General features: G+C 44.3%; 5 protein-coding genes and 1 long non-coding RNA gene across 10 annotated transcripts in view; 4 read left to right on the top strand and 2 right to left on the bottom strand.

Moving 5' to 3' along the window:
• The window catches only part of LOC130538964 (uncharacterized), a 34,207-nt gene extending 30,689 nt beyond the window's left edge, over positions 1-3,518 (top strand). The window contains exons 2-8 of the mRNA XM_057057026.1: positions 883-1,004; positions 1,511-1,611; positions 2,303-2,331; positions 2,405-2,474; positions 2,539-2,673; positions 2,734-2,831; positions 2,902-3,518. Coding sequence (XP_056913006.1) covers positions 883-1,004; positions 1,511-1,611; positions 2,303-2,331; positions 2,405-2,474; positions 2,539-2,673; positions 2,734-2,831; positions 2,902-3,252 — 906 coding nt within the window. The 3' untranslated portion in view covers positions 3,253-3,518. The remainder of the gene's footprint in view (positions 1-882; positions 1,005-1,510; positions 1,612-2,302; positions 2,332-2,404; positions 2,475-2,538; positions 2,674-2,733; positions 2,832-2,901) is intronic.
• Positions 3,519-3,560: 42 nt separating this feature from the next.
• Positions 3,561-6,834, bottom strand: sf3a2 (splicing factor 3a, subunit 2). Of its 2 annotated transcripts, none has more exons than XM_057056816.1 (9): positions 6,585-6,834; positions 5,822-5,939; positions 5,094-5,329; positions 4,966-5,012; positions 4,657-4,766; positions 4,495-4,544; positions 4,263-4,403; positions 4,119-4,187; positions 3,561-4,036 (listed from the first exon to the last, which is right to left on the bottom strand). In XM_057056816.1, the coding sequence occupies exons 3-9, from the start codon at positions 5,289-5,291 to the stop codon at positions 3,782-3,784; spliced, it is 870 nt and encodes a 289-aa protein (XP_056912796.1). In that variant the 5' UTR covers positions 5,292-5,329; positions 5,822-5,939; positions 6,585-6,834; the 3' UTR covers positions 3,561-3,781. The 2 variants fall into 2 exon arrangements, with proteins under 2 accessions (XP_056912796.1, XP_056912797.1); XM_057056817.1 differs by having other exon boundaries at positions 5,822-5,936; positions 6,585-6,803.
• On the top strand, positions 6,607-8,743 carry plekhj1 (pleckstrin homology domain containing, family J member 1). Its single transcript, XM_057056818.1, has 6 exons — positions 6,607-6,867; positions 6,971-7,038; positions 7,122-7,188; positions 7,325-7,415; positions 7,538-7,601; positions 7,706-8,743. The coding sequence occupies exons 1-6, from the start codon at positions 6,774-6,776 to the stop codon at positions 7,796-7,798; spliced, it is 477 nt and encodes a 158-aa protein (XP_056912798.1). The 5' UTR covers positions 6,607-6,773; the 3' UTR covers positions 7,799-8,743.
• A 132-nt stretch (positions 8,744-8,875) lies between these two features.
• On the top strand, positions 8,876-14,476 carry fzr1a (fizzy/cell division cycle 20 related 1a). 2 transcript variants are annotated; one of them, XM_057057010.1, is made up of 15 exons: positions 8,890-9,056; positions 9,684-9,715; positions 9,875-9,948; positions 10,532-10,660; positions 10,796-10,859; positions 11,210-11,340; positions 11,420-11,505; positions 11,589-11,772; positions 11,879-11,944; positions 12,037-12,139; positions 12,233-12,417; positions 12,528-12,761; positions 12,895-12,999; positions 13,120-13,212; positions 13,292-14,476. In XM_057057010.1, the coding sequence occupies exons 3-15, from the start codon at positions 9,880-9,882 to the stop codon at positions 13,331-13,333; spliced, it is 1,491 nt and encodes a 496-aa protein (XP_056912990.1). In that variant the 5' UTR covers positions 8,890-9,056; positions 9,684-9,715; positions 9,875-9,879; the 3' UTR covers positions 13,334-14,476. The 2 variants fall into 2 exon arrangements, with proteins under 2 accessions (XP_056912989.1, XP_056912990.1); XM_057057009.1 differs by lacking the exon at positions 9,684-9,715 and having other exon boundaries at positions 8,876-9,056; positions 13,292-13,949.
• Positions 14,477-16,631: 2,155 nt separating this feature from the next.
• Positions 16,632-18,844, top strand: LOC130538689 (uncharacterized). The gene is made up of 2 exons (XR_008953952.1): positions 16,632-16,962; positions 18,075-18,844. It is a non-coding gene; the product is annotated as an uncharacterized LOC130538689 (long non-coding RNA).
• A 2,306-nt stretch (positions 18,845-21,150) lies between these two features.
• Positions 21,151-24,422, bottom strand: LOC130539081 (spindlin-1-like). Of its 3 annotated transcripts, none has more exons than XM_057057175.1 (5): positions 24,265-24,422; positions 23,598-23,641; positions 23,118-23,377; positions 22,214-22,447; positions 21,151-22,134 (listed from the first exon to the last, which is right to left on the bottom strand). In XM_057057175.1, the coding sequence occupies exons 2-5, from the start codon at positions 23,615-23,617 to the stop codon at positions 21,929-21,931; spliced, it is 720 nt and encodes a 239-aa protein (XP_056913155.1). In that variant the 5' UTR covers positions 23,618-23,641; positions 24,265-24,422; the 3' UTR covers positions 21,151-21,928. The 3 variants fall into 3 exon arrangements, with proteins under 3 accessions (XP_056913155.1, XP_056913156.1, XP_056913157.1); XM_057057176.1 differs by lacking the exon at positions 24,265-24,422 and adding an exon at positions 23,937-24,187; XM_057057177.1 differs by lacking the exon at positions 24,265-24,422 and adding an exon at positions 23,976-24,187.
• Between the last annotated feature and the right edge of the window lie 2,175 nt (positions 24,423-26,597).

Raw genomic sequence — 26,597 nt, 5'->3', positions numbered from 1 at the left:
CAATCTGGTGCAGGGGAATAAAAGCAGACCGCAGCTGTCCTCATTTACATAGATGAGGATCCTGGGACCCCTCAGGTCAGGTGGTGCTCCTTTGGTAATGGCCTGCCGAGGAAACTTGAAGGTCGTTGATGTGCTCCAGTAATTAGGCCAGTGTTTGGTCACCATTTCAGGACAATGTCAACAAAGAGTCTGTGAGGGTGAATAAGAGGTTCCCCCATTCAAGGGCATAAATTAATTAAAGAGGAAAATGCAGTTCACGATGATATAAAAGAGGGAAAGCCTTTGGGAAATGATATAACAGGACTGCAAATGAGAAATAAACCGTGGTGTAAATGGTACAGTCCTTAGAATGATCTGAAGCAGACACTGGACAGATCCATGAGCGAGAATTTTTGTGTTTCCATGGGGGAAAATAACCTTGCTGAAATGGCACAACCAGTTCCAACAGCCCCAAATTTTTTTTTATTTTTTTTTTTGGGGGGGGGGGGGGTTAATATTGCAAAATGATTTAGATTTACTTTAAATATGACCCACAATCTTTAATTATCTTCAGGTTTGTTTCCACCCCTCATTAGTAGAGAACAGCGACTAATTGCAATCTTACGGCGCAACGGCGCCCCCTGTTGGTAACGAAAATCAGAAACTGAATCACATGATGAAATTCCAAATGTAAATCAATTTTTACTGATTGATTCATTTTAATTGTGGACAAGAAAAAATTTACTTGTATTGACAGAATGCCATTTCAGTTTTTTTTCAGTTTCCAAAGTAAGGGCGACATTTTGAAGGCTCTTCTGGGATTTGCTCTCATGTCAACCCTTCCTCAGCCAGCCCCTCTGACTGACACTGTTGGGGTTTTTTGTTTTTTTTTTTTCCATCCAGCAGCACCTGTGCTTGGCTGTCAGACACCTCAGCGTGACTCTGCTGCCATTAGTGCAGAGAAACAACAGTCACTGGGACAAAGGTTCCCACAACGCGGCCCTGGGGGACCTCCACATGTGCAGGCAGGTAGGTCAGGCCTTTATTTCCCTCAGGGACAAAGTTCAAGCTTCATCGCTGGGCAGAATACATCAGATTATGATGGTTACTTGAGGCTTTTTCTTTTTCGTGTATTTATATGAGGCGTCTATCCATCTGTAACTCAGCGGCATTGCTACATCTATTTATAGTGAGCAAAGGACATTAGCTCAGTGTCCGCCTGGAAATGTCATGTAAGACATAAGGGTCTTGCAACATTCATCTGTAAATGTGAAGGTCAGGAAACATCTTCTTTCACATTTATAAAATGGAGAGGCTGACCTTTTACTTGTGATATATAGCCAAAGATTTTTGATTAAATTGATAAAAAAAAACAGATTATTGCTGAATGAAGTAAAATTTTAAGACAGCAACGCCTTTTTTCATTTCACCGTTAATAAAAAGATTTAAAACAACCTCTTATTGAAGTCTGACCAGTATAATTTAATTAAGGTTTAAAATTTCAGCCTCTCATTCTCTCATTCCCCCTCAGAGCTATAATGGAAGAAAGCTATGAGACATTTGAAGAGGAGTTAGGGCCGCAGAGAGTAGATCCTCCTCCACAGAAGCCTGCTGGACAAATCCGCAGACCAGGTGGCAACACACACACACACACACACACACACACACACACACACACACACACACACACACACGCACACACTGAAAATCTCACTTTCATAGAGCAAAGGCAGATCACCAGAGTCGTCACTATTCATCATCTGGGAGTAGGAACGCTTCCAGAAAAGTATTTAATTCCAAAATAAAACAGGCTACTAGATACATTTCTTCTCCCACGTGGCGTTGATAGGGTTTGGAGAGCTCTGTGTCACCACAAATGTTTAGCGTATTTGAAAAGAAACAATGTCTGGTACACAGTCCATTCAGCAGGTTGCATTTGCATTCTGACTGTGTTGATTCTAACCGGGGGGGGTCATATTTCAGCGACTCTGCTGCTCTCCAGTATTTATAGAGTTACACAATGCAGGCAACAACAGATGAAGGCTCTGCGCTCACTGTGTGTGTGTGTGTGTGTGTGTGCGTGTGATGAAAATGCATGAAATCACTCCAAAACAAACTGAATTATGAAACCCAGGAAATAAACAGTTTAGTGTCAGCAGGTGCTAATGCAGGTTTAACTCAGCAGGGAGGCTTTTTTTTGTTCCTATAAAGAATTATTCATACAGATATTGTTATTTAAAAGCCCATTTAAACCACTGTACTTAAAATTTAATCATGTTGTTGTCATGGGTACAATCTTTTCAACAACGGCTGTCTCTTTCAGAGATGTACGCTAAAAGGAAACTCACAGAGGTCAGTTTAAAAATGAAATTTCCCCCTGAACCCCCTCACATTATGTCTAAACCTCAAAATCGTTCCCTGACAGGAATGGGCTCCGCAGCGTCCAAGAGCGGAGGCCAGAACTTTGCCCAAGGAGCCGAGCTTCTCCAGAACCAGTGAGTCGGTCACATCCTTCCCCATCGCCGGCTGTCCTTACTGACGTTTCCCTCTTTGCTGCAGCATCCTTGCACAGAACTTTGTCCATCCAAAACCTGAGCCAGATGGAGAAACCGTGGGAAAACGTCACCCTGAACCGCTGCCTGTTTGTGGCCATCACCATCCTGGTGCTGGCCTCAGGCTTCCAGAGGCTTCACGGTAACCACCACAGTATTTCAATGCATCCTGGAACGACGCTGATGTTTAGTGTTTCGACAGAGGCAGTGCGGGGTCAGAGGGCGATGGAGGAAGAGGAGGATGTGGGACTGAGAGTCAGACGATCGGGAGCATTACAACAAAGAGGACAGGACCTAGAGGTAAAGACACTTTCTCTGATGCTCCACCTTCGATGCAGTTTGCTGTGTTTGAGCTTCAGATCTCTTCCAGCCCGAGACATCCCTGTGGGAGGTCATGTTCTGGTGGCTGCCAGACCTCGACGATGAAGACGATGAGGAAGAGGACGATGACCTCCAAAGGGTGAAAACAAGGACAGGGGGGACAGCGCGTCCACTGAGGGGTCTGAGAAACAAGCCGCTGACAGACAAGAAACTCATGAAGAGAAGAGGAGAAAATTTAAAGGTCAGAAGAGCCAAGAAAAAGGGTGAAGACAAACTCAAAGAAAAAAGGGAACGAGAGGAAATAGAAGATGGCGGCGAAGAGGAGGAAAACGAGGAGTCCGGACTGAAGGATGAACAACTGAGGGAACGCAAAGTAAAGAAAAAGACTCCAAAGTCATGAAACTAGTTGTAAAACAGAAGACTTCATTAGCGAATGTTGCTGGGTTGCTATTATGGTCACACACAACCATTTCATTCAACATTTCTGCCAATTCAGGTCTCTGCTGTCACAAAATGCATGCGTTTGCATTTCATCGAGTTGTTCGGGTTTTCACCTGAATGAAAGACAAAAAAAAACCTGTTCCAACATTGTGAATATGCATCTTAACTGAAGATAAATAAACTTAACATAGGTTAGAGTTTAACGTGGATTTGATCCATTTGGCAGCACGTTTGATTTCAATTTTATGAGTGTAAAAAGACAGACTCTAATTTTTCCAAGAGTTTAATTACAAAATCGGCATCTTAAAAGCAATTTCCAGGCTTCAGTTCGTAACCAGAATCTTTATACAGAATACAATGTGACCAGCTGGGGTGTCCTGCTCATCCATAAACTAAACAAATGTATAAAAAGCTCTCAGAAATGATGCTTTTCTGCACACAAGAAAAGAAATCCGTCGAGATCAACTGGTCAGGGATCTATTAGAGGATCATAGACCATCAGGAGGAGGTGGCCTCATGGGCATGGGTGGCATATGAGGCGGCATATGGGGGGCACCCGGGGCACCAGGGGGGAGAGGATGGATGGACATTCCTCCTGGCGGTGGAGGAGGCATGGAGTCGCTTCCTGGGTGTCCATCAACAGCACTCATCAGGGGAGGGGGTCGCTTCATACCTGCAGGTGGTGGAGGACCTCCGATTGGAGGAAGAGACTTCTCCATCTTGAAGTGGAATTGTAGGAAGAACTGTGGCGTGGGACAACAAAGGTTAAATCACATATTTCTTAACTTATAAAACCATGTGGTGTGGGCGCTGTCCAGGAAGAACCTGTTTAGTCTCTCTGTTCCAGTGGGTCCAGAAGCGAGTTTCTGCTTTATCAATTTCTCGGCTGGGAACCTGGAAAAACCACAATTGCTGTGAGAAAAGAAAGAAAAAAACATAATAAAGAATAGAAGAGTAGCTTTTGCTGACCTTAAAGGCAATAGTTTCATATGGTTCAGCAGCAAAAAGCAGGTACTGCCATCGACGGTCAGGGGGCTCAATGCGCTGTTCATAGGCAGACATGAAACGGTGCCTGGGTCCAATTCCTTCAGCAACTTCTGGATAATCGATCTGAGCAACACAGAAATCGGATTATTCTTCTTTTGGACATTACATTTTTGTCGACAATGAGAATTGAATTGAGAAAAATGGGATGTCACACCTGGAAAAGTAAAGACTGTTGTCCTGTTTCTGGATCCCTCTGTTTCGTCACTGAAATAAGAAACAGAGAAATTACATCTCAAAATGGATCACACATGCAGTGAAACCAACAATGTCAGTGACAGCATCACTGCAGTGATTTACGACCATGCAACCAGTTTACCTTTGTATCCTGGTCGACCAATTTTTACAAACTTCTTGACCTCAACTTTAACTTTTGCTGGGGCTGGCTGAGCAGGAGCTTCTTTGGCCTCCTTGGCTGCTCTGCGAGCTCTGGGGGAAACAAAACACCAAGTATTCACCTCAGTGGGGAGTTTTAGAACAGGTTTTTTTTTTTTTTTTTTTACAATACTAGTGATCATTCAGTGGTTTTAACAAATAGGTAAAAGGGAAAGATATATACGCATATCTGCATGTAAGATTAGTCCAATAATAACTCATTACTCAAGACAATATACCATTATAAACTCACAAGTTGGTCTGATGTTTCTTTCCTTGTGTGTGTGCCAAGTAGCTGCCCTGTAAATGAAAGATAATTTATTTTAATCTCCGCATTATATCCAAGATGAACAGATGCCAAAAAATCCTAGATTTCCTTACTTCGTTGTTATGAAGTGTTAAGCAAAGTTTGCACTCATATGACCCTAAATGATTCTTCATAAAGTAGGGGTCTTTGTTGATGTCAATGGTTTCCAAGGCGAGCTGTCGCAAACGCTCCCGTCGGTCACGGTTGCTCTCCGATGTAGAAGCAACACCACCGCTCCCAGTCTTTCCTCCAGCTCGATGCTGGAAATCCATTTTTGCTGTATGATGGTCTCACTTAGATACCAGTATCCCTGGAAAACAATAGACAGGGATTCCATGTAGATTGTTAACTGATGTCCGCAGAAAAAAAATGCTGCCATAAAAGATGTTAACAATAAAAAGTGCTGGAGTGCTTACACTAATTACGGACTATTGCATGCCACGATTCAAATGTACTATTTTTCATTTAGCAATTCATCGAGCTGTTTCTGACGATTTTGTTTCATTAACAGCATAAAAATAAAAAGGGGAGCAGCGAAATGTTGTCATTTATAGAAGAAATATTCAAAGTCAAGCGAAATGTATTAGCACAACGCAACCCCAGCTATTGAAATGCATGATGCAAATTTCAATGCTAAGCTAACAGCCATTGATTAGATTTTAACACACCGGAACTTTGAATCAACAAACAAAGACGTATCATTCGAGTGCATGTAAATAATACTAATTAAATACAAAACCAAAAAGTAATAAAGTATGAATACGGTATTTATAAAAACCTTTTGTTCAAACCAGTCACCTACCTCACAACGTTACGTTTGTGCCGCTCACTATTTGCAGTGCGCATGCTCAGACTAGAGCCTATTTCCTGTTTCCTGTCAGAGAATCCGCACAGCGCATCCGGTACATTACTGCCACCTACTGGACATAACAAAATTGGCTCGTCGATTAAAATTATAAACAGAATTATAAGTATACCTTAATCCATGTTTCCATGTATACAAATCTCTTAGAAAGTACATGTATTTATTTAGATATGATGGAATTGATAAATCAAATACATTAACAAATATGATTTTGTGCATTTTAAGATTCCCATTTTAGGATTGCAAAGGCTACATTTTGATACATTAATAACATAACACAGTGAACTGGAACTATAAACGTGCTAAGCTTTTGCAATAAATGGCACTTGCAACTGAAGAGATATAGTGAATAATACTTTACTTACCCCAGATAATCAATCCGTGAGTAGTTAAGGTTGTAAACTACACTCAAAATTGCAAACAACGAGATTTCCTTTAGTACATTCCCTAAACTTACACGTATATAAATCTTTTTCTTCTATCTTTTTGTAATCGCTCAGTGATTGACCCTCGCCGACTACCGTACTGTCACCAGAGGAGTGTCCGCTTCTGAAGTACTGTTACCCATCGACGTGTTTCACTTTACTACTGCCCGTTTAAACTGTCCTTGCCGTTACTAACCCTGATTTTAAGGCGTTTTCTGTCAAGGTCAAGGGAATAGAAGACTTTTGTCAGGTCGCCGATCATAAGCGTTTCTTACCGCTGCAATAGCTGAAGGGTGAAATGACCCAACACTCCGGCGGAATTAAAGTCTCGATATCGCCAGAGCTGCCTTGACTTCTTCGTAGTGCCGTGGCTTCTCGTTATTACACGTCTCGTTAGTGAAACATGAGCCGATCGAAGTGAAAGTGTCCGTGTGCCTTGTTGTTTTTCTGCGTCGGTGGTCGTGATGCGTTTCAACGAGAAGGAGCTGGTGTCCCTGAGCCGCCAACCGTCCGAGAAGGCAGCCGAGCTGGGGATGCGAGGACCCAAGAAAGGGGACGGTAAGGTAGCTCTTTCACACTGAGCCGACCCTTTATTTTCATCAGTCGTCTTGAGGTGAAAGTGCGGTTCCTCACCTTAGTTCCCTTTTTAAATGTCGCGCAGTGGTGAAGAAGAGGTTGGTGAAACTGGTCGTCAACTTCCTGTTCTATTTCCGGACTGATGAGGAGGAGGTCAGCTGGGTCGATGGTTGAACTGTCTAAAATATGTTGTTTTCTGTCATTTATCTATGGTATATTTTTGGTGCTTTTGACAGCCCATTGGAGCCTTGCTGTTGGAGCAGTGTAGGGTGGAGAAAGAAGACGGTCAGTCCTTCTCTGTAGGTGAGCTGCAGCATCCTGGGTTCCCTTTGTTGGTTTTTTGTGTCCTTCGCTACAAAAGGCAACGGTTCATCGCCAGGCTGTCAATATTTTGGTAATTGCACTGTGTTTACAAGAAATTCTGTGTTTCTGCTTGAAGCATTTCTGGACGAAGCAGAGAGGAAATATCTGTTTGAATGTGACTCCGAGGAGCAGTGTGTGGAGTGGGTGGATGCCATTATCAAGGCCAGGTAGCGCATTTTCTCTTCCTTTTTATAAAAAGAAAGTATATTCAGGTGTGCATGGTGCACGTTTTCAGTCTCAGGGACACCTTTTTGATGCAACATGTTATACCTTTATATTCTCATCACAGTTACGAGTTCATGAGGAAAAATCTGATTTTCTATCGGACCGAAATCCACAGGCTCACCGGCAAGGTGAGGCTGATTCTGGTAGAGTTAGTGCGATTAAAACAGTTGGTGGGTAGATAAAGAGGGCAGATTGGGATCATTTTTTGAGTTCTGCTCATTTTTCTCCACAGGATCCATTGGAACAGTACGGAATATCAGATGAAACACGCTTCCAGGTCAGCAACGGCCTGCAGGTTACACCCAGAGATACCTCATCCCTGTAAATCAGCATCCTCTGTTCACACTTCGGTTCTGGCTCAGTCTGCAATTTATTTCCTGTTGGACAGAAAACTACCATTACCACAAACACACATTTCTTTGTCCTTGTTCAGATCCATTCTTCAGGCTGAAAATGAGGCCCTGCTATCTATGTCACTCTCAGCTAGGAAACACTGTATTTAGGCTTTTGACTTCTTTTTTCTTCTCAAAAAACAGTTACCGGTATATACCACATATGTGTACTGTGTAAGACATACTGTATTTGAAGACATCTTTTTATTTTTTTCTGTTGTGCAGTCAAACTGAGACTTTAGTTTAGAGATTTGAAGAACAGCCATAGCCAGAATCAATTTCCAGTGTCAGTACATTTGCTTGATATCATTGCAAATGTACCAGATGTGATTTAGACATTACACAAGCTCAGTTTATACTGGTATCCAGGTTGACCTTTTCCAAGTTTTACGCCAATTTGAGCCGCATGTTTTCTAAATGTGAAATGAAATAGCTCGTGTTTTATATTATGTATCCCACTAAGACTATTTAGCTGTTAATGATACCTTTGCACATCACTGTTGTAATATAGTACTTGAAACTGCTGTACATTTTCTGTGGCACTTTGAATTTCTTTAAAAAAAAGATGGGATCCATTATTCTTTCATTTAAATTTTTGTGCAAAATTCCTCAAAAACAGTTACAAACTAATTGTTGCTAATTGTATGGCTAGCTCTGGATGTGACAGTGCTCAAGCTTCCAGATCATTTTGATTGTAGCAGTTCTGAAGCTGCCATTTTATTGAACAGTTGAATGGTTTGATTACAAAATGTACACCATCGTGTTGCTCTTTTTTAAATTGTCATTTATTGATTATGTAAACAGAGTCTTAACAAATAAATCCCTTTCATGTATCTGCCCTTTTCTAATTTATAAAATTAAAGTTTGCTTTCATATTATTGTGTATTGTTAAAAGAGTAATATATTTAGCAATACGAATGGCTCACATGACGCTCCTTTCTTAAGCAGGATATTATGGTGGTGAAATGTTTCCTTGGCAACGGGAAGTGTCTGATTCAAAAACAGCGACGTCATGATTTCCCGTGATGCTTCGCGTCTAGCAAATGAACGTTCAGCTGTAGAAAACAGTATTTTTACAAGCTCTTTTCTTTAGAAGAGCAATAACCGCAAAACCAGCGATCTCAGCCATAATCGACGCAACTAAGGAGGATAATCAGACGGCACATCACGGACACACTTGATCGGGACAGGGTATGTGTTAATACAAGTGAAGACTGTGCTCAAACAATGTTGCTAATACGGGTAGCCCAACAGCTAGCTTACTGTAGGTCAGTCACTTTATTGCATTTTAGCTTTAGCCTCTCCATGCTAATTTAATTGTTTTACATTTTAAACTTCCTGACATTTTAAGGTCTCAAATTATTAAGCCAGCACGCGTCATTATTTTTCTTGTCTACGTCGATTGTAGTCAACTAGTTTATATACGTTTAAGCAAATATATTAAGAACCAAAAGTTAGTCTTAGCTAAAGATGCAGCATTTGACGGCTGACACCGTCTTCATCTGCAGGTTTCAATTTTACACTCTGAAGAGTGGAAATTTAAATTAGAATATGCATTATTTTCTAGTTAGTAGGATCTATTTGTGTTTCTTTGGGTGACCTGTGATGATGTGTTCCCATTTATCTGTGCAAGATTACATTTTTGCCAGCTGGCATTCTGTGATTAGATTAAGTAATGTACAGTCAGCACTGTTCAATCAGTTCTTTTTAAATAAAGCCACCCTGAAAATAAATAGTAGTTTAAAACGTATACTAGTAAATGCTTACAGGTCCAGTCTGAATTTATTAACTTTTAAAGTTATTGTAGTTTTGTTGCAGAAGCAAACTAACTGGGATCATTTTATACCAAGGTAAAATGTAAATTGTATTTTGCAACTCTAGAAATTCCACTGAGATTGAAAACAAGCCCATGTTGCTAAATTGACATGAATAATAAATTTCACCTTTTCTCAGATGCAGAGCAACTCTGAAGCTTTTTTAGTTCATTTGTTGTTGACTTGTGTTTTCAGGCATCATGGATCAAGACTATGGGTGCAGGTTATTCAGACAAATCAACATCCAAAATGAGAACACAAGCCCTATTGTAAGTAAACGATACACTTTGAACTATTTAAAGGAGTCGAGATTCCCTTTAAATCAGCTTCGCTAACAATCATAACAGGTTTACTGCGTTATAGGCCTTGCAGTAGTTCCATTTATCGCCACTACTAATGGCTGTTGTTAATTTTGTCCACCAGTTGTTTTTATGATTTGTCTGCCTGTGTGTGCCAGCATGTGTTTATCTTTGTAATATGTAAATGGAAGGGTGTTTAATTTCCACCGAGTTTGCGAGAGTGGTTAAATGGAAAAGGCTTAAGATGTGTGCTGAGGGTTTTGCAGGCGTTGTTTCGAAAGAATCAGCTGTTTAACAGGCCAGCCTCTTTCATTTCTCAGTGTCACAGGAGATAAGTGGTAACAAGACCTCACCAGCCAAATGACTGGTCTTTGTGATTGTAGCCTTCTGTTGTTAGCACCTCCGCTCAGTGCACCATCTGTCCACTAAATTATCTTCCTGTTTTATTATCTACTTGTTAAATCACTGTTCATGCCCTATTTGTATTTGGCTTCCAGTCAGGAACTGCTCTCTCCCTCTCTCTCTCTCTCTCTCTCTCTCTCCTCCTCTGCAGAAAGCCGCAGGAGCAGTGCGAGCGCTAACACCCACAAGCTCCCCCCTGTCCTCTCCCAGCAAACACGGTGATCGCTTCATTCCCTCCCGGGCTGGAGCCAACTGGAGTGTTAACTTTCATCGCATCAATGTGAGTCTGCTGGAATACACTCAGGGCGGCGCAGACCTCCCCTCCAAAAGAACAGTTCGCTCACTATTATCACGCTGCTGTGGGTTCATAGATACCGCAGAGAATAAATCATCTGTTTATCACTTTGTTTTACAGGAAATTGAAAAGTCACACAATCAGAACAGAAAAACCAAAGACGGCACAGCAGACAACAACAAAGGTATTTCATGCATATTTGTGCAGGGTGACTTTTTGTTGGTTTGTTTTTGCCTCTGAACTGATGGGCAACAGTATATTCTTCATGGCAGCATCACCTGCGTGATTACAATGGAAAGTCATCATCGTGGTAATGCATCAAGGAAATGGCTGGTTTTACCATTTTCACCTCTTGTCAGGCCGGTTTTGACCTTTTGGTGTTTCCCAATCCTAATGAGACCCGGAGATGAGGCCCAAACGGACCTTATTGAATCATCCCCATCGATCTCTGCAGAAATGCTCAGAGCTGAGTCGTTGCTTCAATTGAATCATTTGTGCAGCCTGGTTAGATTTCCCTTCTGTCCGTTCCTCCAGCGGATGGCCTCGCGTACTCTGCTCTGCTGAAGAACGAGCTCCTGGGAGCAGGCATAGAGAAGGTCCAGGACCCTCAGTCTGAGGACCGCCGTCTGCAACCGTCCACTCCTGCCAAGAGGAGTCTTTTTAGTGTTGGTTGCTCTAGCTTTGCCTCCACTTTTAATACCCTTTTCCCTGCTTTATTTTGTTAAATACTTGTTTGCGTTGTAGTACTCTGTAAGTGCCAAAAGGGCCCTGTCTGAAGAGGATGGAAACACAGTCTCTCCGTATTCCCTCTCACCCGTCAGTAGCAACAGGTAATTCACCCCCCTCGTGCTTGTCTGTCATGTCTCCTCTCATGTGAAATCACATTTGGATTTAATCATTTCTTGCCTTTCAGTCAGAAACTTCTGCGGTCACCAAGAAAACCCACGCGCAAAATATCCAAAATTCCTTTTAAAGTTTTGGATGCTCCGGAGCTCCAGGACGATTTCTACCTCAATTTGGTGGACTGGTCCTCTCTGAACGTACTCAGCGTGGGACTGGGCACCTGCGTCTACCTGTGGAGCGCCTGCACAAGCCAGGTAAGCTATCTCTCCCACGTGACGACATAAAGACGCGGAATAAAACCCCACTAACGGTAATCCTGTCGGCTTTCCATGAGTGTCGATTTTCCTCCCGTCTCTTCAGGTGACCCGCCTGTGTGATCTGTCTGTGGAAGGAGATTCTGTGACGTCTGTGGGCTGGTCAGAGAGGGTGAGTTTCTGGATTTTTCACATTGTTATTGCTAACTTTTTTAAAACAGTGTACAGCCCCAGCATTCCAGATCTCTCCCCATCTGTTGTTAGGGTAACCTGGTGGCCGTGGGGACCCATAAAGGATATGTTCAGATATGGGATGCGTCAGCAGGGAAGAAGCTCTCCGTACTTGAAGGGCACACAGCTAGAGTGGGTGAGTAGAGAGGTTTTCCTCAGATTTTCTCATCCAGCCTTTTAACGCATAGTATATGCTCATTAAAATTCCTTCATTCGAATTCTTTATCAGGTGCGTTGGCATGGAACGCTGATCAACTGTCGTCTGGAAGTCGCGACCGAGTGATCTTGCAGCGTGACATCAGAGCCCCGCCTCTACAGTCGGAGCGCCGTCTCCAAGGACACAGGCAGGAAGTCTGTGGTCTCAAGTGGAGCACAGACCACCAGCTGCTCGCCTCGGGTGGAAATGACAACAAAGTATGTAGTTGGGGAGTTCCGACTCGGTGTCTTCCTCGGCTTTCTTCAAATACCAGCGTGTCACCTCTCTTTGCTTCTCCCCCCGGCGCCGACCTGCTGCCCGGCCGTAGCTGCTTGTGTGGAACCACTCAAGTGTCCTCCCAGTGCAGCAGTACACAGAGCACTTAGCCGCCGTGAAAGCCATCGCCTGGTCCCCACACCAGCACGGGCTGCTGGCCTCCGGCGGGGGCACTGCCGACCGCTGCATCCGCTTCTGGAACACACTGACAGGCCAGCCCCTGCAGTGCACAGACACTGGGTCGCAGGTCTGCAACCTGGCCTGGTCCAAGCACACTAATGAGCTGGTGAGGCGTCGATGATCGTTTTCAGCTCTATAAGTCAAGACGAGCCCCACGTCTGCTTTTGACACGTGTGTTTTCATTAGTCTTTTTTTAAAGCTTGTTTTTGATGAGTGGGGTTTCTTAATCTCTCCTGCAGGTCAGCACACATGGATATTCTCAGAACCAGATCCTAGTTTGGAAGTATCCCTCGCTCACCCAGGTGGCCAAACTCACAGGGCATTCCTACAGAGTGCTCTACCTGGTCAGTGGTTAGCAGAATTGATGCCGTCGTGAGGATCAGCGACTCAGATGGCCTAATAAACCTGTTATCAGTGTGTAGTAACGCTGTTCGCTCCCCCCGTGATGATGATTTTGTGTTCAGGCCATGTCCCCTGATGGAGAGGCCATCGTGACAGGAGCGGGAGATGAAACGCTTCGTTTCTGGAATGTATTTAGCAAGATGAGGTCGACCAAGGTAAAGAATTATCCTCTTTCCCAAACACCGTATTATGCCTACAATAGTTCTTATCCCTCCCAACTCTGCTCTGTTTCAGGAATCTGTGTCCGTGCTGAACCTGTTCACCAGGATCCGATAATAAGCACACGTCTGTACGACGAGGCCAAGAAGGAAATTCCTCAATTCCTCTTTGCATGTCGGGATGGTCATGAACCCCTTTTTTGGCATTACCCGTCTACAGAGCCCCCCCCAAATGCCCTTAAGAATAAAGTCGCTGGAGGAGGGAGGTGAGCGTTGAAGGAACAGAAGACAACAGGCGTACTACAGTATTCCACTTCCCTCTGAGAAATGATGCCACTGCCTTTCCAACGGACCAGTGTTCTCTGACAATGAGAGATTTTTTTGGGTGGGTTCTCCTCCCCTGTGGTTAATTTTTGCTTACAAACTGATTAGTTCTTACCTGCCAAATAACTGAGTTTGTATTGATTGTGTATTTATTTTCCTTTTTAAAAAAATGTATGTGTTTGGAGGGCTGTTTTTTTTAATTGTTTGTCTTGGTCTTATCTGTGGAGTGTGTTGTTACTCAGTTTAGTTTGAGGGGTGAGAAGACATTTTATTTTGCTGAAAATAATGCTATTTTACCCTGATGGATGACATAACCCTGTGCAAAGCGGCTGATCCTGCTCCACCTTTATGACCTGGTACCGGCATCATTGTAGACTGTGATACGAATATAATAATTATATTCACCCGTATTGGTTTGTTTGTGTTGGGAAATCACTAATATAATCAAGCAAATTACATCCATAATGATGTGCATGTCACCATGTTTCTGTCTTTAAATCAGTCCTGGAAACAAAAGATGTGCTGAAAACTCTCTGGCTACCAAGAAAAAACATTTGGGATTAAATTAGCAACGTTCTGCCTTCTAAAGCATTGGTTTTATTCTGCCGTCTCCTAAAATATTCAAGCTGGGGGCATTTCTGCTACTTACGAGAGATATAGCTACACCCCCCCCCCCATCCTTTCTCCCTCATGTGAGTGTTTGAGGCCTCTGGTGCCACCTTTAAACGAATGCTATTTATTTTTGATGTGTACGCAGGTTCCTGTACGGAAATGGCATGCTTGTTTTTCCAGGGAAGCTTATGGGCACTTTTACTGCTAAAGTGTGGAGGTTTTTTTTATTGTCACATCAGGGCAGTGCTGCCAACTTGAATTACAGAATCTCAAAACAGATTTCTTTACAGAGAGATAATCAAGCATTAAATCACCATATCTTGGACCATATGGCCACGCTGTTTTATTGCTTTGAAAGTAAAGCGTGTGGGCCATAAAATCAATAGGATGCTGTTAAGAGAAACAAAAGAATTACTGTTGAGGTGACTTCAATGCCATTTTCTACACGTTTCTTTATTACCTTGCAATACTTATGGATAATTTAAAATACAGTTATATGGTACCCATATGTGTGAACTTTTTATAAAACCAGATCACGTCAGTTGTGACCATGGTCTCATTAACTAAAGAAGAATAATGGAATGATTGCCTGTTTTTAAGGTGTAATTAAGGAAGACGCGAACCTTTGTGAATATATTTGCTGCATTAACGTGCTGCAGTGTCGGCATTTGAACATCAGAGGGCGCTGATCCGCTGTAAATTTAAGGCAAATCCTACCACACCTTCATACTTCTTATTCTATTTTTTTCTAAAGGTGAGTTTTATCCCGACAACAGTGGATCAATGTAAGAGTTTCCCTTTATAAAAGCACATGGGTGAAACATCCAAACATTTCTGATTACAGTCGAGTCTCGGTTGAGAGCAGCTGGAGGTTTGAAGAGCCACAAATCTGCCCTGTGGACTCTTGGAAATACAAATAACTGCATTACTGCAGCCCACACACATAGTTTTTTACCAGGAGCACGAAAAATAATGAATGCCTGCCGCCTCCCAAAGCTCCCACACCTCTGCTTGTGCCCTCTGACCCATAAAAGCTCGACTTTTACACATTTAAACAACAAATGTGCTCTTTCGTTGTAAACAACAGCTGAAGGGTCTGACCATGCGAAGAAAGGGGGATTATAAATGATCTTCATCGTGTTGGGTTTCTGCTGGGTTTTGCAAAAGTCAAACTGCGATAATTTGATCACCACCAAGATGGAAGAAATAAAGAACACAGCAATTGGGTGCGATGGCGATCAGACGTTTATGGCCTCCACCACAGCTCGAAGACCCCTCGTTCAGAATTGATTATAATGTCATGTAAACAGCATGCACACATCCATAATAGTGACCTGATAAATCATCTGAATAGAAGACATTCAGCAGTGTCGCGGCTCATCTGCGGGCCTGGGTTAGATGTTAACATCAAATCCTGGAAGCAGGGGAGCAAACAGAGGGAGGCCACTAATATGTGTAATCCTGCCTCCTGATGTTTCTATCAAGAGGCGGGGAGACTTGCTGTTCATTATACAACCAAAGCCCCACAACACAGTGTTCAGGATCTACCCTGTGGTTTCTCCCTAATCCTTGCTCTTGAGTTGTATTGATACCCGGTCTGCAGGGATATCAAAGGAAACAAGGCTTTTTGTGCAAACCAACAGCTGTAGCCGGCCTGCCTTCTTAAGAAAATATATTCTAAAGGAAGCAACTGAGCACAGCAGCCAGCTGACCCACTCCTGCCTGGCAAGAACAGACAGGGTTCCTCGTGTGGCTTATTTACAAAAAGGCTGGTCATACAGCAGCACCTTTGCACCGGTTCCTTTGGACATCTGTTGCTGTAAGACCCGGGACAATGACTTAAGTTGGTCTAAAATTAAATTAAAAATACACATCAACGTGAGTTGAGGGGAGATTGTGCAACTGGTGCATTCTAATTTCTGTGTTTTTGTTCATTTAGGAGAAAGATTGAATGCAGGTCCCCTTCTAAAGGTGCTAAAATGATGAACCTGGTGACTCTGGTCAGCACCGCTGCTTAGGGGCTTTCCATTGAGGAGTTTGCATGTTCTACTCTTACCCTGGGATGTTTGAGAAAAACCTGGAAGGGTTGTAATTGCTGTTTACATTGATGGTGGAACAAAAATGAAAAGACGTCCATTTTTGATTGTCAGTAAGACCTGTCCTTGCATAAATAGCGAGACCTGTGGGTGTGTGTGTGTGTATGTCTGTGTGTGTGGGGGGTGGGGGTAAATGAATTGACATTTTATTCCAAGGCAATTAATTTACCCGATTGCAGTTTGCACAGTATGTCACACTTCCCCGTTGTTGTCTTCATTCCCAGATAATTAGATGCGTAATCTTGATGTCATAGTTCAGACTTAATTCAATTATGTTGCAACTTCCGGTCGCTCTCGTGCTCAGGTGAAATCACCCCCAGAGACCCGTTTTTCACTCTCTCCGGAGCCCTTATTTAAATGTCCCATTCACATCTTTAACCTCCACATAATGTAATTTGGCTGCTGGTTTGAGCCGCACCCTGAAAAGGGTCTGACTCAAAGCGGCTCCCATTGGCCCCCCCGCACGCCGGCGTCACTCCGCAGCGGCCCGCCTCCTCCTTGTCTTCTCCGGAGCGGCGGACGTATATAAACACGCCGATCCATCTTCCTCCAGCCAACCCGGTAACAACATGAGAACCATTACGTGCAGCGCGGATGGGAGGGCGTCGCGGCGCCGACCGTGTCCGCAGGAGAAGAGCCGCGACGGGGACGCAGCCTCCCGATCCGGCGCGGCTCCGCGGGTGTCGGCATCACCTGTTGTTCCCGTCGACGCACGGTGAGTCCGGTTAATTGCAACGTTGCTGTGCAACTCTCGGGCTATTATTTGATATACTGTCGCTCCCGCATTCGCTCCATTTAAATAAAGGTCGCGTTTAAACGCCTCTGAGTCCCAGCTCGACTGTCTTTACGGGAAAACCGAGACCCCCCCCCCCCCCGTTCCTCTGCCACAGCTCGGATGAAATGTTTATCATGTCGTCATGTTGCCGTGATTTGAGGAGAGACGGAGAATTGCCCTGACTGTAGATGAGAGCCGATCACGTCTGAAACCGTGAGGGGGTTTGTGTGGGGGGGCTTTATAACACCACGAGAGAAAACTTCTCTGCAGCAACAGGTGGTGTGTTTTCTTTTTCCCCTTTTCCTTTTTTTTTCCGGGGCCGGGAGTCGAGGCGATGTGCTGAGGCAGGAGATCGACGTAGGGCGTCATTCAGCACCGAGATGCTGGACAGCTCCCTCTTTTCCTGTTTAGCGGCAAATCTGGATGGAATAAACGCGATCCTGGTCGCCTTTCAGAGCCTTGACTAACGGCTCAGCATCATCCCCTGCGAACACCGCCCGCCTGATCCCTCAGTAGATGTTTCGATATACGCCAGCACATTTTGATCAATATTGAAATGTCTTCAGTGCATATTGATCACCCCTCGGGGTCTCTTTTTGGTCTATATAGAGTGGTATCTCTTCTCAGCACTTCTCTCTTCTCCAGTTTGCACTCAAGGACCCCTTTATTCACCCTTTCCTTCCCTCCTTCCTCCCTCCCTTCCTTCCTCTCAACTAAACTGTCCCCATCTTCCCATCCCCCCACTTCCACTGACTCCCAGTCCTGTTGCATAGCTACCAGCTCAGAAACATACTGGAGATGCAGGACAATCTGTCTGTCTCTTTTCTCTCTGCCCCCTCTCTTTCAGTTCAACTGTGACTTATTGGGAGGAAACACACACATCACCAAGTTGCCTTCGCCGCCATTGCCTCGCCGTTGTAAACAGGGCGTAATTGCAAATTGTTCACATATTTCCTCCTTTCCGTCTCGCTGCATGTGGAGGACGGCGTTTATTCAAACTGCTGTGATCCTCTCTGTCCCTCCCTCCTCCTCCCGTCTCCCTCTTTTGAAAGGAGCTGAAAGGTTGGCATTACAACAACAAAGGAAGGATGGAATGTCAACGGGCTTCAGAGAGAAATGGATTGAGGGAAAACAGAGAGACGACTGCGGCGTGCGGCGGTCGCCATCGCCCAGATCTAAAGTTCGCGACCCCTCGTCGGACCTCAAGGCCGGCGGCCAGACCCGCCGCAGAACCACGCCGACGACGACGCAATAGCGATGCTAACGAGTGTTTGAAATCCCGCCCCCCCCCCCCCCGCGGTGCTCCAAGGTTGTTCCTCTCTGCTTCTCTTTTTTCCCGCAGAGTGAAGCAACAGATGCGGCGCCCTCGACATAAAGGAGCGGAGGCATTGGCCGAGTGTTGGGTGGAAGACTAGTGATTTTGTTGTGACGCTGTTCAAACAACAACAAGTCCCAGTCTGCCTCTCAGCACCAGCAGTCCACGTCAATGTGAACGGCACATGCGCTTATTCCACCCCCCCAACCCTGTTTATCCAGCTGCAACTGTCTCCCAAAATGCACTTTAAAATCTCATGATTCATCCGAGCCTTCGTGGATGAAGGCTAATAATAATGCTGGCAACGTGAGTTACCCATAAAACCCCAATCAAAGGCCTTTGCCGTGCGTTATTAATAGAAGTTAATCACATAAAATGAAAAGCAAATGTGAAGAAGTGCTGTAACGGCGGATGTTGGCAGCCATGAGATGCACAAATGCTGTTTCTTTTTCTTTAATGCATCCTGTTTAAGCAGAATATTTGTGAAATAAAACCAACATGGGGCCACTTCTGGTGTGATTTTGCATTTCCTTGCATTCCTCCAGACAACGTACACACCATCAAAAGCACTAATTCCTCCTCCTTCAGCACCACAGACACTGAAACTGACACTAAAGAGGAGGAGGAGCACTCTGAAAGGAGACTCAAATTCCCGACATGTGTCTTTCAGCTGTAAAATAAAGCGTTTTCCCTACAGACGTGAGCAGTCAACACACCTGCCTGACAACAGGAACCAGCATGCTATATTTTCTGTCATGGCCTCCTTATTATCGACGTCAGCAGCCAAATAAATGGAGGGGGATGGGGGGAATCAGCCAAATTAAAGACCATTTTTAGAAACGGGAGCCATTTTATTTAAGGTCACCGGTTTAGAGCAAAGCTACAATTGCTCCGACTCTGAAATCAGAGCCTGCATGGAAACCATCACGCGTGAAAGGCAAATCATCTGGATTTCTGCTGAAATCAATCAGGCTTCAAATCCTGCTCCCACTTTGCGACGTCTCAATTAAGAATGCGAGGAAGGCTGGCCTCGTTCACACCGCTCTGCCTGCGAGTCTCCAGATTGGCAGCACGCTGCTTTTTTTCATATATATAAAAACAGGGACTGGCTGCGGTTGCTAGGCAACACAAAAGAGTCAAGCGTGTTTGTTTATTGGAAAATATAAGAATGCAGACAAAGTTTCAAGGCTTTCCAGAAAGGTTCTGCAAAAATGGAGCTCAGATAAATGGACGGAGCGGAGGGTTCCTAAGCATACGTTTATATCTGAGGGCTTATTAAAAAAAAGAGTGTATTTAGTCGGCCTCAACCACCCACAGCCTGCAAATGCTGTCTTTTTTCCTCATGAAAACAATTTCTCCATCCACTTTCCCCTGCAGAAGCGACTCGCTAAAGTTCAAGGCGCGATTCAGTGGTAAACACCCCGAACCTGACCTTTCTGCTCCCTCCCGGATCCAGTTTTACTTAGTTTATCCTCTTTACAAGAAGGCGGGGGGGCGCATGCAACGTGTGCGTTCCTCCCACACGTCACAAACACAATAATTTGTCCTTGATTGCAAGTCACCTTTTAGGAACGGAATGAAAGGACCAGGCTGATGATGCCCGAGTTCCCCCCCCTGAACGCGTCCCTGCGGGCTGCGATGGATCCGTGAGCGGAAGCGCACAACAGGTGACGGATCGCATCAGACAACATAGCGCGGAGCGCAGACCTTGAGGAACGCGTGTACTCCCGCCTCGTCGTTACTATCTGGGCGTCCAGCCTGGCATGATGGGATGCCAACTGTTACCCTGCTGTCTGCACTGGCACCCATCACCGGCGCCCCGGCACCCCCGGGGGAGGGGGGCGACTCTGACGGAGATGCTGTCGGCAACCAGCATCTGTGTGTGTGTGTGTGTGTGTGTGTGTGTGTGTGTGTGTCAGAGAGGAGGAGAGAACATGTCTGCTAGTCATCAAAGCGGGGCTGACATTTCATGAACACACACGCACAGGCGGATGAAGCCCGTTATCAGACACACGCTGTAATCCAAGGCAGATTGTGTTTGATATTGCATTCACAGATATGTAAGCAAGGTCATCTCTGTCGCCACGTTGTCGGTGATAAATTATTAAGAGCTCCACGGGGGGAATACTCGCTGCTGCCGTTGGCTCATTTCCAGGTTTTAAAGAAGCGTGTGAGCTCTTTAATGCAGCATGTTGGGGTGGGTTTTTTTTTTAATGCCAATTATTTGTTTTTGCTCGGTTTTGCGTTTCTTGCGGCAATTTCTGCAGAGACGACTCAACTAAAGGCGGATATTTGACTTTATAGATCCTGAAAGCAAAGCTCTCATTTGATGAAACACCCTCGAACAGCAGCATCGGCGTGTTTTTCACCCGATTCCTGGACGCTCGTCGTCCACGTCGGAGGGTTTCACACCTGATTAACATGCATTCCTGTTACATTTGGAGTTCATTATAATTACAGCAATCATTCCCTGACTTTTTACCTGAACCAGCTGATTAAAAATCTTCGGGTGATTTATCTGCAAAGCTACATTTCTGTTGTAATTAACGCACCGCTAATTATCAAATGAGACTGTGCTGAAATGCTAATCTGGGTTGGTTTGAAGTGGAAATGTTGCGACTGATAAGGTGAGCAAGTGTCAGGGTCAGCTTTCAACGGCTTCACCATTCGAGACGAGCGTCACCTCACAGATCAGAGCGTAAAATCTAGTGTTTGCAGTCAAATAATTCCTGTAGATTCGCATCGCAGGAACACAATCTCACCTACCACACAAACACAGCAGCACGGAGGAGAAAATGACCACACGAAGCTCATTCAACGTTCATAGAAATGTCTCAGATTATATTTACAGAACAAAACAGGGATGGGATCACAACAGGCGGCGATTTCCATCTAACCTACCAAACAACATGGGTGCATTTCAAACCTCACCGAGCACAAATACTGCGAAACATCAGTCTTTTTACAGTATATTATAATGTAGAAAACTTGCAGATGAGACAAGACTTTGAGTCTTTTTTTCTTGAATGAAACCGTTATTATGCTAAATGCTTTCATTTCAAATATGAGTGACTTCAATAGTAAAATTAGCACAATATTCAACGAAACAAGACCCACCAAAGCACATTAAGCACAGCGGACAAATTTGGCCAAAAAGTTACCATTAGCGCAGCTAAATATTTCAGATGAAATAAATAGCACAGGTATATAAAAATGAAATGTTTAAAACAGAGATTTTATAGAGATATACAATGTTAATAATGCTGTTTTGTTTCATCTGTTTGCGAAAAAAAAAAAAAAGGATTCGGACCCTGGAACAATACGAACACGTGACTGAACCGAGCAAACGTCGAGCTCCACTTCATCTGCTGGGTGACACAACTGATCCCAGGTCTGTTTCACGGCCTAACACAAACACGTTAGGTTCAAATGAACACTGGCCCAAAAAAACAGCGTTTCTGCCCGTGGGGCAGCTGACAGATGAGAGGAAAAGGCTTTTGAATTTCACCACATGGTTTCTCACTGAACGAGCGAACGGATGGTCGAGTTGTGGGGCGAGCCGTCGGCCCGGGCGAACTGGCACAGTCAGTACTAGGTGGTCTTCACCAGGTCGTAGACGTGGATGTGGACGTCGTCGTCATATTTGATGTAATACACCGTGGGCTTGGCTGGGACCTGGTAGATGACCAACCCCGTCCTCTTCACGCCGTTATCCGTGACGTACTCCACCTGTTTACCCACAAGGCTCTCTGGCTCCTCACCCGGTTTCCTGTCTGCTGGCAGCAGGTGCTTGTTCTCTGGCCATAACAAAAGAGAAGAAGATGGTGATGTCAGTTCAGGCTAGCTCGGGCAAGCACGTCATAAACATCCAATGACCTGATTCAGGCAGGACGCGGAGGTCTCCGTCCTTGTAGTCGTCCCACAGCTGATACATGTACAGCACCGGGTCCTTCTCATATGTGATGTAATACCAGTGGGTCATGATGGGGGCACGGGACAGCACCATGCCCCGCCACTCGTTTTTCTCGCCATCCTCCTTCTCAAACAGATGCTCCACGGCTCGGCCCACCAGTTCCTCGGCCCCGGGAGGTATTTTGATCTTATTGTTCACTGTGTGAGAGAGAGACAGAGAGAGAGAGAGAGAGAGAGAGAGAGAGAGAGAGAGACAGAGAGACAGAGAGAGAGAGAGAGAGACGCTTTGAGGAGAGAGGCTGAAATACCTTCGCTGCTTTATTGACTAACCACCCAAATATTTTGGCTTGACGGGGGGCTGTCGATCTATAACATCAAATTTCCACCTGACCCACTTGCAGTGAATGATGCTTGGCGAGGGAATATTCTTATTTTTGTCATGAAGGAAAAAAAAATAGGTCAAAAGTGCAATTAAAATAAACAACACAAAAATCAACAGTTCATACAGTAAACTACCCCCCCCCCCCACCCACTGATCTATGCTTGCTTCTCTACCAGAGTCGGCTCATTATACCCAGAAGCTGTGATCATCATGGGCCAAATATGTGGCACACGTCACATCTATGGATGCTCGCGAGCAGCTGTCCTGGACGTCTGACTACTGATGACCAACAGGGTTCCGCAAAAGCTGCTGACCAGACGTCACAGCTAATGAAAACTATCACGACGACGACAGAAAACAACGGTTAAGCCCCTGGTTTTCCGCAAATCCAAGTCGTCAAAGATGTTCCCCACATTGGTAAACTAATGCTCGATACGACACACTAATTGGCAATGTGCCGATTCAGCAGGTTGTTCTTACACTCACCGACTTTCTCAGACAACACCTGCAGGTTGGACACCCGGCTGTCTTTGAAGAGCTCAATCCCGTACACACAATCAAAGCCGTCGTATTTGACCATGTAGAGGGAGGTGTTGACGGTCAGCCGCTCCAGGACGGTGCCTTTCCACGTGGTCATGCTGCCTTTCTCCCTCCAGGTGTGCTGAATCCTCCGACCCAGAAGGTTGTCGGGGTCAGGGGTCAGGCTCAACTCCGAGCCCTCACTCAGCTCTCCAAAGCTACGCTTTCTGCGGGCAGGGACACTTTCACATGAGAGCTCAGTTGATTTCTAATTTTAGTACATGTAAAACATAAGCATTACATTTGAAATGATGGTCTTATCTTACGTTTTAACTATGTAATTATTTCACATTTGCCATCCATGAGGACGCACAGGCGTCCCTTACACACTCATGCACATCATCATGCACCAAATGTCAAAGGTGTTCAGTAACGTTTTGATCATACCTTCCCCGTTTCTTTGACATGTTTCCATTAATTTCTTTACAAACCTGGAAGAGACAGAATTTCCAGTTAATGTAACAATTTTCTCACCACTTCACATGCACATTTGACTAGACGAGAAATGCAAAGTAGATCTGGCGCGATCAGATGCAGAGAAACAAACGCTGTTGCAAATTAGCTGCGAAACGCGACGAGCAACCGGATGTAAACACCAAAACTGCGACAAGCCTGGCGCTACTGCTAATGCTAAGCGACGTGGCTAACGGCTAGTAACGCCTACAGGATTTATGTTTCTAAAGCTGAACACAAGGCTGATAAATGTCTTGACTTTCCCCAGAATACCTGAATGAATGCCGACGTGTCGAGCTTCGACCCTCTTACCTACAGACCGTCTAAAATAGGAAACCCCAGTTTCGCCGAGGCAAATAGGTCCATTCAATGAGTGTTTGTGGTTGTGAGCGTTTCTGAGAAATCCATTTCTGTATTCCTTCACATACGCTAGCTGAACAAAAGGAAATGCAACGCCATGGAAGCGCCAGATTTGCACACGCTAGCTTCTACGCCAAATGGACAGAACACGACTGACCGTCATGAAATAATGCACGCATGACACGTTTAATGAGACTGACAGCTGGAGTCGAGAGCTGACACAATGGTCTGTTTAGCCTACCTGCTCAATAATTTCACATGTGTTTGTCTTCGCAAACCAGATTCCACCACCTAACCTGTACAGGAAATGAACCTCCACGGTGGACTACAAATACCACAGACGAATGTTCTCCCTCAAAGAACTCTGGGAATTGACGTTAGTCTATCTACCCCCGCTGTACTTGTATTCCAAATAGTCACGAACAATTGGAAAATCTTTACAAGGAGATATACGTTGTTCAGTGGGGTATATGTTTAACAAGCTTGCGAGGATACATTAGTAGCGCCCTGTTTACTTTCAGTCGCGACCATACAAAAGTCATGAAACTACATTTCCCATACTCAATGCGTCATTCAGTCATGGCCGCTTCAATTACCTGTACATGGTCATGATGGATCTCGGGAACGCCCCCCTCCCCTTCTATAATAGGGTCAAAACGATACTAAATTTGGATTATTACAGTGTAAAATTTGTCATTTTCATTCCAGACAAACCTGTTTGTTTTTCAAAACGTGGGATTAAAAAAACCTATATATATTAATTATTGTAAATCTTTGTGGATCGAGTTTTTAATTTGAGATAATTGTCACTTGACGTTAATAAAAATAAAGCAATACGTTCCTGAATCAGCAGGACGTTTTTCTGTTTTGACTGAATAATAATTAGAAACAGCTGGAGAAATTCCATGTTTTTACCACAGGGTGTCAGGCTAAACGCAGAATCTCTGCTCCACTTGACCGAGCTGGAGACTAAGTGATGCGGCAGACTGGAGTTTGGCAGCCTTCTTAGGTTTAAAGCTTTTACATGTATCTGGTGTCTGGACCACATCTATGAGTGGATTTCACTTGTGTCATCTGGAAGTGGAACATCACAGCAAGGTTTATTATATTATAATCATTAAGCAGGGACAAACACATCACCTCATATCCATTATAATTGTATGTAAATGGATTTTTTCATAAGCCTGCTTTATTTATTTATTTATTTATTACCTCTTTTAAATATGTTTTTAATTTAAGCCTGAGCTATCTTTGGAATGAAAAGACAGATGAATGATTCAGTAGCATATAGCACCCTAAAAGCTTTCCAGCAGCATTTAGCACAGTTGTTGGAAAATAAAATTCATATTAACTGACCCAAATCTAATTTTTTCTTTTTACTGTTACTCTTGAGGATGGGAAGTCTAAGAGGAAGTACTACAAGATGAATTGAATTATGATGGTTTTGCATAGAGTTTTAGTAACTTTTTGGGGTTGATTGTTGCATCCGTGGTCGGAGTGGGTGCAGATAGACTTCAGTAATAATTAATTTGTGGTTTCTCCATTTAACAGTCAGACCACAAATGTTACACATCAACCATCCGCACTTAATCTGGATGAATGTGTGCGTCAGTGCTGTAAAGATGGAAGCATTTCTGAGCAAGCTATTGACATCAAGCTAACTGATGTACAAGGTTACCTCTTCTTGTCCTTGTTGTCACAGCAACAGAAAAAATGGCCTGTGTGCTGAAAAAAATAGGCCGGCACCTTTTTTTCCCCTTCTTGTTAGCCTACATTTGTTCCCATGATGCTCTGCAGCAGCAGGTCTGCGCTGTTCTCAGGGCAAAGTGAAATATGAGGTGAACCCGCGAATGCAGTTGTTAAACATCTGTGCCAGGCGAGGTTCTCACTTTGTTCTAAAAATATTGCACTGGCAAGAACCCCAGAATATCAATCTTTCTGGGGTTTTTTCCTTTTTTTTCTGTGAGTGACACCTTCCATCACTCATGTATGGCAGAGGAGAGCCCGGAGCAGCCTACTCCTCCAGGGACGCCACGAGTACACCGCCTCCAGAAATAGAGGTTCTCCTCCTCTCCTCTCCTTCCAGCTCTTCTGTTCCTCCAAGTTTAGCTCACATTTGCATTGCTGCCTGAGACACACACATGCATGTACGCACACACAAGTGTACTCTGCAGTGGAATCCCTGTCCATGCTTGTGAAGGTTGTGTAGCAGACCTGTAAACCGAAGCCAAGGTGAAGTGTTTTTCTCCTTATTGATTAAATATCTCTATGATTAGAAACATGCAACCTGAGTGTGGGTTCGTCTGTGTGTGTGTGTGTGTGTGTGTGTGTGTGTGGTGACCTCTCACCCACTGACTGCTGGGACAAACTCCATGACCCCGATCAGGAAAAAAAAACAGACACAAACAAACACAGTACACTGAAATATTGACATATATGTTGCACACACTAGTTTGCTTGCGTGATCAATATCTTTACTAAAGCTCTATCAATATCTTTACAGACTGGAGGCCGTTTCAGAGGTAGATAGTTAGCGTCTGGAAGCACATCGGCCTGTTTCCTGATGGATGAAAT

Source organism: Takifugu flavidus, chromosome 15, assembly GCF_003711565.1.
Source record: "Takifugu flavidus isolate HTHZ2018 chromosome 15, ASM371156v2, whole genome shotgun sequence".
Lineage (NCBI taxonomy): Eukaryota > Metazoa > Chordata > Actinopteri > Tetraodontiformes > Tetraodontidae > Takifugu > Takifugu flavidus.
Note: the sequence above shows the minus strand (reverse complement) of the source record. Positions and strands in the feature narration are given on the sequence as shown.

Bases quoted from the DNA above. Each gene is read 5' to 3' on its own strand.
- sf3a2 (XM_057056816.1), bottom strand. From the start codon at position 5,291: ATGGATTTCCAGCATCGAGCTGGAGGAAAGACTGGGAGCGGTGGTGTT. The intron at 4,404-4,494 runs GTGTGACATCCC...TGTGTTGCTCAG, and splicing joins AACAGTCTTTACTTTTCCAG to ATCGATTATCCAGAAGTTGC. The intron at 4,188-4,262 runs GTCAGCAAAAGC...TGGTTTTTCCAG, and splicing joins ATGAAACTATTGCCTTTAAG to GTTCCCAGCCGAGAAATTGA.
- plekhj1 (XM_057056818.1), top strand. From the start codon at position 6,774: ATGCGTTTCAACGAGAAGGAGCTGGTGTCCCTGAGCCGCCAACCGTCC. The intron at 7,189-7,324 runs GTGAGCTGCAGC...TTCTGCTTGAAG, and splicing joins CGGTCAGTCCTTCTCTGTAG to CATTTCTGGACGAAGCAGAG. The intron at 7,602-7,705 runs GTGAGGCTGATT...TTTTCTCCACAG, and splicing joins TCCACAGGCTCACCGGCAAG to GATCCATTGGAACAGTACGG.
- fzr1a (XM_057057010.1), top strand. From the start codon at position 9,880: ATGGATCAAGACTATGGGTGCAGGTTATTCAGACAAATCAACATCCAA. The intron at 12,140-12,232 runs GTGAGTAGAGAG...ATTCTTTATCAG, and splicing joins AGGGCACACAGCTAGAGTGG to GTGCGTTGGCATGGAACGCT. The intron at 12,762-12,894 runs GTGAGGCGTCGA...TCTCTCCTGCAG, and splicing joins CCAAGCACACTAATGAGCTG to GTCAGCACACATGGATATTC.
- LOC130539081 (XM_057057175.1), bottom strand. From the start codon at position 23,617: ATGTCAAAGAAACGGGGAAG. The intron at 23,378-23,597 runs GTATGATCAAAA...CCCTGCCCGCAG, and splicing joins ATGTCAAAGAAACGGGGAAG to AAAGCGTAGCTTTGGAGAGC. The intron at 22,135-22,213 runs GTCATTGGATGT...TGTTATGGCCAG, and splicing joins CCGCGTCCTGCCTGAATCAG to AGAACAAGCACCTGCTGCCA.